Here is a 15,550-nt window from a genome sequence, read left to right as displayed (position 1 = left end):
TCAGCCTGAGTTCAGATGGAGTCAACTAGGAGGCACAGCTAGTTGAGGTCAAGTTTCCCGGGATCCTGCAGATAAGGTGTGAAGTGATAATCCCTTCCTACTAAAATGTTAAATAGCTTCTAAAATCATAGGAGCAAGAATACCACTTGCAAATAAAATTCAGGATTCTCTAAATCCGTCATCCTAAAGTCAAAGCAACTCAACCGACTAAAGCACTTCTGTATTCTCCTCTCTAGTTTGCTTTCCTCAGGGTGGGGTCTCTTTATGTAACCTTGAACTCTGTATGTCCTGGAACTCATTCTGTAGACCAGGGTAGCTTCAAACTCACAGAGATCTTCCTGCCTCTGCCTCCGGAGTGCTGGGGTTAAGGTGTGCACCACCATTGCCTGGCCCTGTCTTCCCTTCTTAATTGGTGTCTTTGCAGCTGAAACCTGGAGGGTTTTTTTTCTCCCCAGACTTTAGGATATCTTAGAAATCTGGAGGGCTCCTTAGAACTCTTATTATATACCCTGTCCCTGGTATTTCCCACATTTCCAAATCCTCTGTATTTTCTTTCCCAGTATATCTTGTATTTCGAGTTTTTAATTTTTCTTCTTTTGAGAAAGACCTTGCTATATAGTCTAGGCCAACCTCAAATTCATGGTCATCCTGGCTCAGCCTCCAAAGTTCTGGGATTACAGGCAATGCCAGCTGCTTTGGGATTTTTGATTATGAGTTTAGAATCTGGCTTGCTAACAATTTTTTTTTTTTGAGACTCTACTTTAGAGTCTATTGCTCCAGTGAGGATCTGCCTTCAGTGTGCATTATTTATGTTGTATGCAATGATCTTAGCTAAATGTGCAGCTCAGGTGTTCAGGGCATGAAGGTTACTGGGTGTGAAAACATCACCCACAGCGAGGCCCATCCATGGTAATGATGCCCCTGCATTCACTAGAGCCAAGGTCAGCACTGGTGAGCAACCCAACTCTTCTAAGCATATCTCGTATGGATTCCTTTGTGCCAGGGACTCTGATTCTGACCCTGTCCACTAGAGCAGGAGGACACATCTGTCTTACTTCAGTATGTGCTTTGAGCAAAAAATGGTCTGGAGATATTTAAGTGGTTATTAAAAACAATAGCAATGAAAGTAAGTGAAACAATTCATACATGGCCTAATGAAAACTACAACATTTGCATTCTTTAAATTATCTATATGGGAAAAAAGCTCTAGTATCTAGATACTAGGTACTAGGTACTAGGTACTAGGTACTAGGTACTAGGTACTAGATACTAGATACTAGATACTACATACTACATACTACATACTCAATACTACTAGACCAGGGTTGTTGGTGGTGGTAGGGTTAACACACACATGCAGAGCTAAGCTTACTTCTGTGGCCTTGGTCCCTCCCACAGTCCAGTAGCTTTTCTTCCTTGCAGTTTGACGACCAGGAATTTCTCTTCCTTTCCCAGATCTCAGACATTCATCTTGAAGGAGGCTTAAAAGGCTCAGATTGTTTTTCAGTATAAGGGGGGGTTTCTCTCAACATCTGTCTGCTGTGATTTATGACCAGGACCTCTTCTCTTTGACTTGCTGCTGTAAAAGCCTCTGAGTTACAGTAGGAGCTACTCTGCGAAGCCAATTTGGAAACTACACTGTCACAACTACTTATATTTTGCAGGGCTGAGTATAGAAAGTAATAACACACCTTGGGATTTCAAGGTCATTCTCTAGTTTGCAGTGGTAAAACTGGAGAGCACTCATTAGGGACTCACCTTGTGGACTGTGTGTGGGTGTGTGTGTGTGTGTGTGTGTCCCTGCTTATGCAATACAGTTGTAACCATCCTGCTTTCTAGACCAAGTGATCCTGTTTAAGCCATCTCTTGATTATACAGTAATCTTCCTATCAATACATTAAATGGCTACTTTATTTTTTTTCCCATTTTCCATCTCTGAAAGTAACACAGGTCCCCTCACACCAAGAACCACTGGTGTGAGACCAGGAGATGAGTATTAGCCTTGACTTGGCTTCTATTGTGAATGCCATTTCTTTCTGCTCCTGCTTCAAAGAGAAGAGGAGAGAAGAGAGAAGGAGATAGGAAGGAAGGGCCACCCTCCCCTTCTCCTATATAAGGAAGCCATGTGAATGCGTCCTGGTCCTCACCCCCCACCCCAGGCCCAGGCCTCCTTAAGTGAGGCTTATGGGAAGTTGTGCTGCTGGGAAAGCCACAGGCGCAGCCTAGTTGAAGGCAGCTTCTTCCCATTGCTCAGCTCTACAGTGCTCCTAGTCTGGAACTTGGGATGCTCTACCACTTACATGTAAGTATGGATACCATTTCCCAGCTCCGAATTAAGCTTTATTCTTAGAGATTTGATACCCTTGGCTCTCACAGGATTTATATTATAAAGGACAGTCTCTGTCATGTATATAGGTCTCAGAGCAACCGGATATTAAGGCTGCCAATGAAGCTGGTTCTGGTTTCTCTCTTGTTTAATAACTGATCCTGAAGAACAAAGAAGGTAGGAATGTTCCAGGAGGCACAGAGTAGGGGATGGGTTAGGGACAGGACCATGATCAGACCCTCTAGATGTTGTCACAGAGAGAGGGTCAGGAATGCCTTCCCTTGTGGAAGGACCTGAGGGCAGAAGAGCTTAACTTCTACCCCCAGCATGCCGACAGATAAGGGTTTCCACTTGCTGGGGGACTTTCTGTGCTCGGATGCTGTGAAAGCACAAGTTGTAGTCATGATGAGCAGAGGGTTCTCTGACAGTTGGGAGCAACCACTGTCTCTTGCTCTCTACACAGTCAGAAGGATTATAGTGGGTCTTGAGGGAGACTATACATACCATCAAGTGTTCACAAGTAAAAGTTAAAGGAATTTCTGTTGTTGAATCACTAAGGACAATGGAACGATTGTTTGAAAAAGAATCACAAGAACTTAGCCCCTCAGCCACCTGAATTTCTCATTTGGTAATACTCTAACATGGGTGATAGGTCTCCCAGAGAAAGAGAATTCTTCCTCCGCTCCCCCTACTCCTCTCCCTGTGCCCTGTCACCCTTTAATCTCCTATCACATCTCACACTCCTCCCCCTTTCTCCAGCCTCATTCCTACACAATCTCACCCTCATCCCTATTCCACCCTCTCTCCAGTCCTCCACTGCCAGACTCTCCCTAGTACTGTCCATCCCTGCCCCTCCCAATCCTTACCCTGACCCTACCCCACCCTAGTCATCCTCCCCTCCGGGCAAACTCAGTCCTTCCTCCCACCTCAGCCCCAGCCCTCACTTCCACCTCATCTTCCACATTCCCTCCTTCACCCAAGCCTCTCCCACACCCTATTTCTCTCTTGTATCATTGGGCTAAGGCAAAACAAAACAAAACAAAACAAAAAACAAAAAAACAACCAACCAACCAAAACAACAACAAAAACCAAAACCAAATAAAACAAAACCAAAACCCAATACTAATGTTGCAAACCAATGCTAATGTTGCTTTCAATTTCATTGAGACTTAGAAAATTAACTAAATTAATTTTTGTGTCTTTTTCAGAACAACAGTCACAAGCCCGGCTGGCTTCCACGAGGCTGTGGGAGCCGTTCCTTCTCTAGAGGGTGAATGTGTGTCCTTTCAGTAGAAAGCACCAGGGCTCCACTTCCTCAGGAAATCGGGCACCATGCCACCGTCACATTGCTGTCCATGGCTCCCTGGTACATGGATACTCTGTGCTTTCCTGAGGACACTCATTGCCTGTCCTGCTAACGCCCCTTGACCTGCCTGTCCAACTAGGTGCAGAGATTTTGCTACTTTTCTTGCTGTACATGGCTCAGAGTTGGAGAGGAACTGTTATCATGCCAGGAAAGTCGTGGTGGTGGTGGGAGCTGCAGTCGGGATCTCTCACATCTCCATGGTTCAGCAAGGTAGAGAGCAGGGAATGCTGGGCTTCGACTTGCCTTCTCTTCTTTCCTTTTGTTCGGTTGGAATCCCAGCCTGTGGGGTGGTGCCAGTCCCACGCAAAGTGTGCCCCGGTTCCGGTCAAACTGCTCTGGAAACAATCTCATAGACACATCCCAAAGTGTGCCTCGTGAATGCTTTTGGTGTCTCCTAATGAAGTCAAGTTGACAATCCCAATCGCAGGTAGGAGGGACAAGTGGTTTGTGGAACACGCAAGACCAATGTGTGAAACGTTGTTTGGCAAAGAGTTTCAGTTTGAGTGTACACAGGTGGTCCTGCCCAGGGCAGGACTGAAACCCACCCCCACCCTGAGAAAATATTCTACCAACATTCAGCCTCAGGAAAAGCAGATACATAAAGTAGTTACCTTATGATTTTCTGGCAGTCTTTTGAAAGACTTTGTCAACTAATATGGACTGTGTGGTACCGTATTCCCTCCCTGTTGTTTTTGGAACCCTGTGCTGTAATTTTGAGCATACACCAGCGTGCGCCCCATAGGAAGCCCCATTGGAAAGATGTGAAGATTGGAGTTGAGCATAATAGCTTCATGTCTTTATATGCCAGAGCAATGTCTGATGGTAAAAATGGTATGATGGAGGCTTAAAGTTCAAGGTGCTTTCCAGTATGACACAGGCATCATTCCTAATGATCCCATGGATTATTTAGTTGCTTACAGTGTAAGTATGGACTGTCCCTGGGGAAGCTAAGCTGGGAAAACACCGTTAGCAACCCAGTTGCTCTCAGAGGCCACAGCCTTCGGTGATTTGAGGGTCATTGAATTACAGCCTTATTACAATGAAATCCAATGTCTAAAAATTGTTCTTATTTTGGGCTTGTACCACAGTAAGAGCCAAGATTTTAAACTCTTCTAAATATAAAACAAACAAACAAACAAAAAGACTATATATTTATGTTCATTTAAGAAAATACTAGTAGTGATGTATTATTTTAAAATATACAGTTAATATGTTTGGAGTTATTTGAAATTTATACTGAGAAAAATGTATGTATTTTCAGTATTGCTGTAGACAAGCATCTACATAACACTGTTAAATTGATTGTTGTTTTATATCAAACAACTTTTATAATACTCATTTTTATTGTTATAATATTTTATAAATTTTAAGGAATATGACAAAAAGATATTGTAGGTATTGAAGAGGGGTCTCTGGGAGGAGCTGGGGTACAAAAGGGAAACAAGAATGTGATTTAATTCTATTTACTTAAAATATGTTTTTAAATGTTAACGAATTCAGACAAATTGAAATCATGTAACTTTTCTCATCATAATGCAATAAAAGTTAAAAAAAAGATGTAATTGAGTTTTTTTCTCATTGGATTAACTTTCCCACTGTGGAAGTTGGTGATTTGGTATTTAGGGTTGATACTACCAGTTATACAATAACCTATTTTACATGTGATAGTTTGTATTTAATATTTCTACTCATTATCTTATGGTTGTGTTTATGCAATATTTAATTAAGTTTAAAGTTATTTAAATATTTCCCAATAAAAAAAGAAAAGGATTCAGTTCTTAAAGCAAGTGTTGTCCAGGTACAAGAAAAAAAAATGTCGGATGTGGTAACCCACTATCATAATCCTAGTCCGAGGGAGGTAGAAACTGATGGATTACTCAGGGCTCAAAGGCCAGCCAGACTTCTGTACCTGGCTACTTTTGAACCAGTGAGAAACACTATTTAAAAAAACACCTGTGGTTGACCTCTGGTCTATAGGTATGGTGCGCCTACACACACACACACACACACACACACACACACACACACACACACAAACACACACACACACGCACATACACACACTATATAAGTAGGTAATAAGCAGATATTAATATTGTGGCTATCACAGACTACCTGAAAGACTCCCCCCCCCAAATTTCAGACTTGATTAAAAATACAAACCTGTGGGGGATGGAAATGGAATTTTGAACAGTGCCCAGCACCTTTACTCTCTTCAACAGCATCATCACTGAGTTTGCCTGCCATTCTTGTGCAAAATGTTGAATCTTCTGAATTTTTAATGCATTCATTTATCTTTTATTTAGTGCTTATGTGTACCTGTGCGTACCTCTGTGCGTGTGCGTGTGTGTGTGTGTGTGTGTGTGTGTGTGTCTGTGTGAATTTGGTTCCTTCATCCCTTGTCTTCTGGCTTCAGTCTGAACATGGCCCATCAGGACTGACAGCAAATGACTTGAATTTCAGGACCATCTCAGCAGCCCAGTGTTAACCCTTTTAATCAGTTCAGTTTGAGGTCTGGAATCCTAAGAAGGTCTAGCTCCTGCCATATGATATACTTGAGGGAAATGACTCAGTTGTTATCCTATTTTAGTCTTTTACCATAATATGATTTAACAGTAAATATTGATGTTTTGATACCCACAGGGAACTCAAGGAGAGGCGACGGAGTTAGGGGATATAGATGGCACAACACAAAATCTGTTTCCATTTTATTAAAAAAAACCAAACCAAACCAAAACAAAAATTTCCTGGAAGTCACAATCCTTGTGTTGAAATCTTTATAGTTTGATATATCTTTTGACCGTAGGTCAGAATACAGTTGCATTTATTTACATTATAGTCTTTAATATAATGAAAATAGTCACATCTGATTGAATGCCTCCAACTCTCATCCCTAACCATTTCATCACTAGCCCAGGACCAGATAAACTGTGGATGTTCTCCAAGCACACTGAGAATACAATGAAGCAAAATAAAGTCTGTATTTCCTAACAGAAGATGGGTTCCTTTAAAGTCATAGGGTTTTTTTCCTTCCAAGTTCCTTTGTATTTGAAGAGATATAAAGTGCTTAAAAAGAGTAGGGTAGGCATCTGGGGTTGGGAGGAAGGAAAGAGACCTCTACAGAAGCAAACCAACAAACTACGCACAGAAAATAGCTATGCTGCCCTGACGAGGCTTGTAAATATTCAGGGGACTTTCTGGGGAAGTGACATCTCCACAGTGTGGCTGTGGAGTGCAGTATCGCCATATTTCAGCACATGAAGAGTGAACCAAACTTCAAGTACAAAATTCCTCCATGCAAAATCCAACCAGAGCCAGTTCTTGTGCTTGGTGGATCAGAGGGCAGTGAGATCAAGGTTGTCCTCACTGTCCTGTCTCAGACTATGGGTGAGATGGGCCTATCCTTCGCTCCACCCCCGGACCAAAATGACATCATGGGCAAGCTCAGGGCGATACTTACGGCCTGTGGCATCACCCTCTTCACAACAGAAGCACATAATTCCCACTAGGAAGGAAAATTAAAGTCACGGGATTTTCCCTTTGCTCGTGGGGTTGGTGAAGCTGGAAGCTGACTTAGGACAATGTGTCTGATTATTCCAGACTTGCAGATCCATTCTTTGTAGATTATTTTTTTTAAATCACAGATAATGTGTCACACAAGGAGAGTAAAAATAAAATGCTTTCAAACAGACACTTGCTGGTTATGGTCTGCAGGTTACAGAAGTGCATGCCACAGAAGGTGATGTATGTGTTCCGGATATCCTGAAAATGAGAAAATTCTTCCTTTCACCTAAGGAGAGTTAAAGAACCCCCACCCGGGAATGGATGGAATGTAACTTCACAAATACAAAATTTATCTCAAGTTTTCTAAACATAACGGACATCCCACTATAAAAATAACACTCCCTCCCCACCCTCTCCCACCTCTAAATCTCTTCCTAATTATAAAATGGTACAATCATTTTCTATTAGTAAACTGAAAGCAGGAACTAAATTGATTCTGTACACATACAAAACACTTTATTTCACACCATTTACATTTACATGGAAGAAGAAGTCCTTTTATTGATCTTCCTTTGAGATTTCATGGGAGGAAATGGAGCTGAGCCAAAGCCACACAGAGCAATGCTGATAACACACATCCCAGCCGGAGGCATCTTCTCAGAACACAGCAACATTTTAAAATAGGCCTGCTTTGAGGTCTCCTACAGCTCTTTATTGTTCATGACATTCTCTCCTCATTTGATAAGTGCTGGCCAAATTCTCCACTGTTGAAGGAATGGTACCGATGAAAAAGTAAGACACATTTGTTGAAGTGGAGACCTGCTGCAAATTAATTTTCTAAAAGTATCATTCCAGCAGAGGGCGCTCTGCCCCTTGCAATAACCTCCTACAGATGAAGTATGGAAGATAGCAACACAGATTTGGATTGCTAAGCCCATACACTGGCCTTCAACTGCTCTGTCCCTAATAGGATACAATTTGGTATTTACTTCAAAAAGCAGGATACATTACAGTGGGCTAGCTCTTACATGACAATTCTTTGGCTATTTAAAATCTTCACATTCTCAAAGAAAACTATTCTGAGTTCAATATGAGTGCTGGGTTTGTCTGGACGTTTTGAAGAAAAGGGGGTTAAACACTAAAGTTTAAAGATGGCATCACTAAGGCCACAGTCCATTATTTTAGATTTGTGGATTTAGCAAGGCCAACCAGCAGCCCCCCAAAATCGAAATGCCCAAGGGATCCATCTTGACTTCTGTTTGTGAGAACATCAGGAGACAATTCAGCTAGTTCACAGAAGAACATGTGTCAATCTGGGTTTGATCAGTCTTTGGTTTATTTAGCACACATGGTCCTCACATTTTTTCTACTTCCCCAAGGTTACTGATGGCCAAAGGATGAATTTCTACCCAGCAATGTCTTTGGGTCACTCAGCTGTCTCTCCTTTCTCTGAAGATTTTCCCATCTGCTTCTTTAGAGCTCTTACAAGATGCACATTCCCACATCATCATCATCGTCATCATCACCCTCATCCTCATCATCAATGAACACATATCAAGTGGCTAAAGAGCAAACAACTCTGCAGTGAGGGTAGACATCTATAATGCCACCAGGTTAGAGGATCTGGGTACTGAGGCTCATAAAAAAAGCCACTCGATTATGAAGGGCATAGAACAGGGAGAGAGTGAGTGAGTGAGACAGGCTCTTACAGAACAAGGAACTGATTAAACAATTAAAATCCCCATCTGAGATCCACGTTCACTTCATTAGATATGGGATGATAACATCATGACACCACAAAGCTCACAGTGGAGTAAAATAGTTCCCTATCTACAAGACTTTAACTACTACTGTCTCCTGTGAAAGGTCTGGTGTCGGAGCTAAGTGGAAGACAGAAGAGCTACATAGTGGTAAGAAACTAAGACCAGAGTACACTTATTTTTCAGGCTATTCCAACTTTCTCTACAATCAAGAAAGTTTTAACTCATGAATATTGAATCCCTTAAACACTTGTTCTCCCTGAGACTCACTGACAAGCTCTGAAAACAGGGGAGGGGCATTTTCCAGATAGACTTTCCACTTAACTCACCCTGCTTTGATGTGGGATCCCACCTCCTGTGGATGTCCTTCAGGGTACTGGTCATTTCCCTTGTGAAATTCAACCGTCAACCCTGCTTCTAGGTCTCCTTCCCAAAAGGGACAGAGGCGCTGCTCAAAAAATCAAGTAGCCCAATCTTTGAAGGACAGTGCCTGTTCCTCTTCGCCATATGTTCTTTCCAAGAGGCATGTCAAGCTAAGTGATAAGGACTCTGGGAAGATGGCGGATACAGGTCACACAAATCCTGCTCCTGTGTGCATGTGACCTATGGGGGGGGACCGAGAAGCAGGGTTTAAGGAAATGGGATGTAAGATAGGGAAAGTGTGTGTGTGTATGCACTTGAGTGCACACATACAAAGGAACAGGTGGCCAAAAACATAGGGTGACATAGGAATATGCATAAGAAAACCTAGGAGAGGAAATTAAGAATGCTATGGGAGCTGGTGAGATGGCTCAGTGGTTAAGAGCACCGACTGCTCTTCTAGAGATCCTGAGTTCAATTCCCAGTAACCACATGGTGGCTCACAACCATCTGAAATGGGATCTGATGCCCTCTTCTGGCTTGCAGGTGTACATGCAGATAGAGCAACTCACATTTTTTAAAAAAGTTGCTACAGGACATCACCTCCTTGACTTGTACTGCTGAAGACTGGGCCTTCTCTTTGTAGAGGGCACAATGTTCTTTCCTAAAGTTTTTAAGTTTTTATTTGGTAATTTTCTTGGTGTTCAGCCAAGGATATGCATTCAGTGCCATTAAATTCTTATGCTCTGAAATTTATTTCAGCACCAACTAAGCTTACACCAAGAGTCTTAGGCAGTCTGATAGTCCCAGGGATGTCTGGGCTGTAAAGGAAATGGCTACTGGGCACAGTCATTCTTAACAGGCTAGACTCTTGAATACCCACAGATGAAAATATCAAAGCAACAACAACAACAACAACAACAACAACAACAACAACAAATCTCTGGAGAGAGACTTGCTTCCACGGCCAGGATGTCACATACAATGTTGAAGTAGCTAGGTGCCTCTGCTACTCTTTCCCACCCCCTGCCCCTGCCTCCACTCAGTATTTCTCTATGTAGCTGTCCTGGAACTTGCTTCATAGACCAAGCTGGCCTCAAACTCACTGAGATCCACCTGCCTGAATGCTGGGATCAAAGGTGTGTGCCACCATTGCCTGGCTGCCTCTGATACCTTTATCATCTACTCTCTCCATACTATATCCATCCTTGGGGGTGTGACCAGAGCTGACACCGAATGCCCTGCCAAACCCAAGGGGCTTTGTCCAAATGCTGTCCCCATGAGGCATTGGCTCTTTAGAAGGACTAACCACACAGGAGGAAGCTATTCTGAAAGTGACTTTGAGGGAGTTCAAGGGCTCTTTTCCTCTTTCAGCCTTGGACAAAGCTGAACAGAAAGCTGCTCACCATTCACCAAGCAGAGGCTGGATGATCACAAGCCTCAGAGATCCTTTCCTGACAAGGCCACACAGATCGTGTATGTGGCTCAGGCTGCGGTTCCCTATGCCTTTCCCGTCTCTGAGTTCTACTGCTGTAGAACTGGGCAGCCACAAAGAGGAAGAACTAGGGGCTGAGGTAAATTCTCTCTGGCTAAGTCTCACACATGAATCTCAGGGTTTGTCATAGAAGTGAGGGTATAATTTTATTTCAGCACCAAATCAACATGGTTGGTTCTCTTGTTTTTTTTTTTTTTTTTTTTTTTAACAAACAACTGGTCTGAGAAGTAAGAGTTGCTGATGATAGTGGACACTATGTTTAGGAAGTTAATAAAGGCTATTTGAACCGCTATTAATTATGAAACAAGAACATCCTTAGGTCCTGGCTATCTCCTTAAGCAACTTGGCTAAAGTCTGTTTTTTTTGTGGGGGGGAAAACTGAGGTAATCTTATCCTTTTTCCTCTGTCAGAGTCAGGAACACTTGTAAGGATTCTGGAACATTTCTTGGGCTGTGCTGCCCAGCTGGTGGCCACTAGGCACATGTGGCTATGGAAAGCTTGAACCGTGGCTAGTAAAAATGAAGGTGTGCTGGGAGCGTAAAAGACACAGTAGATTTAGAATAGGTAACAAAGAGTAGAGGAAAATGTGGCTCTAACACTTTCTACATCATTTGCATATCAAAACAGTAACAATAGGTTAAACTACTATTAAATTATTTTCACCTGTTTCTTTTTAGCTTCTTAAAATGTGGCTAATGGGAGTTAAAAAAATGTATGTGACTTGGGATGTATTTCTGTTGGACAGGGTTGGTGCACCACTTGCTCCAGAAAAATGTGTGCCTGTAAATGCATATTGAGCACGCATTTCTTGGCTGCACAGCCATGTGTGGTTCACTGGGTCCTCAGGTCAGGGTCTTCTCATTGTGGAAGGTGGCAGCAAAATCTATAGTAAGAGCTTTTCCAGTTTATGTCAAGAGGAAAACTTTCTCGTTAATCTTTCTTTTGCCATGAAAGTCACAGGGAAGGCCTTCAAAACTCTTTGGTAAGCAGAGACTGTCAAAGGCTCAGGGAGTTTGCCACAGGGTCTCCTTGGAGTCAGATCCACAGCCAAGGATGGACCTCTTGGGCTCTTTGCCATTCACTTAGCATCCTGTCGGGTATCAGGTCAAGGGCTTGCTCACCCTAACCTGACCCCTGGCCAGAAAACACCCGCCAGATCTTTTCCTGTCTGGCCATGCATTGTAATTTTGTATTTCTTTTGTTGTTGAATTACCCTAATGTCATTAGACTAAATATCAAAATTTCCTCTGTGACACAGCTGTTTTCACAACACAGATCCCCCTGGAGAAGTGAAAATGTGTGAACAGAGAGGACAGTGAGACTCATCTTTGAAACTTCATTTGAGAGTGTCTGCTTTGGTGCTCACCTGCTTCTTTGACATGAAGCATCGCAGTCCTTAGAGGCTGGCATTAATTATGGGATGTGCTAGACCTTACACAGTGGTGATTTTTCTGAGGCTTGTTATCATTTTCCTTGCCTTGCTCTCTACTCATGCACCATCAAATAGGAATGCATTAAAAGTAGAAAGAAAGGAAGAAGGAAAGAAAGAAAGAAAGGAGGAAGGAAAGAAAAAAGCGCAGTGGAGAATTCCATTGCCATGGACTCAAAATTCCAGTGGGCAGCATGGATTTACAGCTCAGCAAGCGCTGTTTGAAAGATATTAGTGTAATGAGGTGGAAAAGCCAAATCAAATACATAAATACAGCTCAGTGGGAAGAGCTTGCTTTCCTGGTTAATCCCTGCTCTGTATGACCTTGTCAGCTGCCAGCAGTGGAGGGGGAGGAGGACAAGAAGGAGGAGGAGGAAGAGGAGGAGGAGGAGGAGGAGGAGGAGGAGGAGGAGGAGGAAGAGATCCTTCTGATTGTCCAGAGGCACACAGGTGGCCACCTCTGCCTCTGGAATTGCTGAATGTATCACAATACTGTCCACTTGAAAGACAGCACACTTTTGTTATTGTTTCAAGCAAAAAGAGAATAAAGTCATAAACCACTTTATAGTACAGTGGGTTTTGATAGTCATTTGTCATTTTTTCTTTTAATATTATGTGATTCTTACAATCAGAAGAAACTCAATTTAGCAATTTCCCATGATACACATTTTGATTCAGACTTTATCAGATCACACCTCATTCTCCTCTTGCTACCCGGATGCTCTTAGGAAGGCCCGAGACGCAAACTGTTAAGGGCTCTTTAGATGTTTCCAAGTAGGCTGGTGAGGATACACATGGCAGTTCCTGAAATAAGCTTACACCTGGATGCCAGTGACCTAAAAAATGATTGCCTCTTTTCTCTACCTCGTACCGTGGAATTAATTTATGAAGGTGACAAACTTTTAAGGCCTTGGGGGAAATCAGAGAGTCAGGAATCTTCCCTTCCCTGGGAAGATGGGGTATCAGTTTTTTTTTTTTTTAAACTAGGCTTATAGTTCCACATACTCTGAACTTTGTCATGGTGTCCTTTGGGGAATTCTGAGTTTTAGACTAAGACCCTCAAGTCAGAGGACCCGCATTCCTCCCTGACAGTTCTCTCCTGCCAAGATGGCCCTGACAGAGCATGGCAAGTGGAAACCCATGTGGTGGAGTGGAAAATAATGATCAACCCACTCAGCAGATCCAGAACTTAGTGTGGCTGCCTGACAGCTGGGCTCACCAAGACCCACTTAGAGGAGGGATTTAGACACTTGATAAAATCTGGCCTCCTACCGTTTTAGGGTGCTGAGGCAATCCTCAAAGTCGTGCACATGTCATACTGATAAGTCCTGACTATGAATCTCTAGATGTGGTACAAACCAATTACAGGAGCATCAACCAGAACTTCTAAACAGACCTCTGTACACAGGCTGGAGTGAATCAAAGGGACAACCAAGGGATCAATGTAAACTACACATCGACTTTAAAAAGAAGTTGCCAAGGGAATGAAACCATCTTTCCCAAACAAGAGCAAGAAGATGGGAGAGACTAAAGTCAGGACGCTGTGAAGGTCTCCTTCCGGTCTGCCGCACTTCTGCACAGACACCAAGAGATCCAGCTTTCAACTTCCGCATCAAGGCCACCGGCTGTTGCAGAGATGGGAACCCCCATCCTGACTCGGGAGACTTTGGATATTGCTTTCGTTACCGCCCTTGAACAGAGTGCCCTGGGGTTGTCATGGTGATCTGAAGGCCGTGTATCCAGTTCAATCCTCGGAGCATGCTTCCTTCCTGACCTCCTGGTTCCTGTGTCTTCTTTTGTCCATTTCCACCATCTCAAGATTTCACCTCCTCGCAGTCTTGGTCAGTGGAAAGTTCTACATCAGACAGGCCCACTTCCAGTGCCATAATTAATGAGATGTCAGAGTCACTGCTCACTGCTGGCTCTTGATCACCTGAGGGGGACAGAGCAAAGTTTACGGTCAATATCAAGCCACATCTTTGAATGCTTCCCTTTTGGTATTATTGTTCCTAGTAGTGTTTCTCTTTCTAAGATCTAATTTTTGGCCAGGAAGTGGTGGCACACACCTTTAATCCCAGCACTTAGAGGCAGATGCAGGCCTGAGTTTGAGGCCAGCCGGGTCTACAGAGTGAGTTTCAGGACAGCCAAGGGTACACAGAGAAATCCTGTCTTGAAAAATCAAAAATCAAAAATCAAAAACCAAAAACCAAAAAAAAAAAAAAAATCTAATTTTTGTTCTTTTAAATTAAGAGTATGATGTAGATTGTCACATGAGCACATGAGTCTGCATGTGTGTATGTGCACATGAGTGCAGGTGCCTGAGGAGGCATTGGATCCCCTGGAGTGATAAGCTGTTGTGAGATGCCCAGTTCAGATGCTGGGAACTGAAATTGTGTCCTCTGGAAGAGCAGTATGCAGTTTAAAACACTGAGCCACCTCTCCGTCCCATCTACTAACACTTCTTTAAAAGTCTTACAAAATATTGGCTGTTCTGTAAAAACTCTAATTCAAATCTCACCTCGAAATAGAGCCCCAGATAAATTCTAAGTGGGTCAGAAATTTAAATGTGAGCCATTGTGGTAGGAAACTAATAGAGGTTGGCTGTGATGGTGAATGCTTGTAAAGTTAGCACCGTGGAGGCAGAGGCCAGAAGATGAGTCTGAGGTCAGCCTGAACTGCATGGTGAGGCCATGTCTCAAAAGAGGAAAACCAAAATAGCAAGAACCCAAGAGTCCCGTGATGCTAATGCTGACTGCCAGCGCAATAGGATCCAGAATCACCTGAGACAAACCTCTGCAAATGTCTGGGTGGGAGCATCTGGACTTGGTTAGAGAGGTAAGAAGAGACGTAGTAAGTGTGGGTGACAACCTTTCTACCGGCTGGGTCTGGACCAAACGAAGGGGAGAATGTTACCAAGCACCAGAGCATCTCTGCTTCCTAACTTCAGAGCCGATGTGATCAGTTGCCTCAAACTCCTTCTGCACAGCTTTCTTGCCACAGTGGCTATACCTCAAACTGTGGCCAGGGTAACCCCTTCCTTCCTTGAATTTGTTCGGTCAGATATTTGATCTCAGCAACCAGAATATAACAAATTCAACACCTCAACAAAACCAATAATAACAGCAAAAACAAGTAGAGTAAGAGAATATATTGTCTTAATCGTGATAATCAGTTTTAATTGTCTACTTGACACAACTGACAACATCCTGGGAAGAGTCTTGGGGAGGGACTGTTGACATCATTTTGGCCCATGGCCATGTCTTTGGGAGATTATCTTGATAGAGTTAATTGTTAATGGAGGTGGGAAGAC

At 43.0% G+C, this 15,550-nt stretch overlaps 1 protein-coding gene across 2 annotated transcripts in view; it reads right to left on the bottom strand.

Annotated features, from left to right (window-relative positions):
- Positions 1–6,387: 6,387 nt before the first annotated feature.
- Positions 6,388–15,550, bottom strand: part of Rnf150 (ring finger protein 150) — a 225,055-nt gene continuing 215,892 nt past the window's right edge. For both annotated transcript variants that reach the window (XM_031340503.1, XM_031340502.1), the window contains one exon: positions 6,388–14,173. In XM_031340503.1, the coding sequence (XP_031196363.1) occupies positions 14,055–14,173 (119 nt within the window). In that variant the 3' untranslated portion in view covers positions 6,388–14,054. The remainder of the gene's footprint in view (positions 14,174–15,550) is intronic.

The sequence above is a fragment of the Mastomys coucha genome, unplaced genomic scaffold (genome assembly GCF_008632895.1).
Source record: "Mastomys coucha isolate ucsf_1 unplaced genomic scaffold, UCSF_Mcou_1 pScaffold22, whole genome shotgun sequence".
NCBI lineage: Eukaryota > Metazoa > Chordata > Mammalia > Rodentia > Muridae > Mastomys > Mastomys coucha.
Note: the sequence above shows the minus strand (reverse complement) of the source record. Positions and strands in the feature narration are given on the sequence as shown.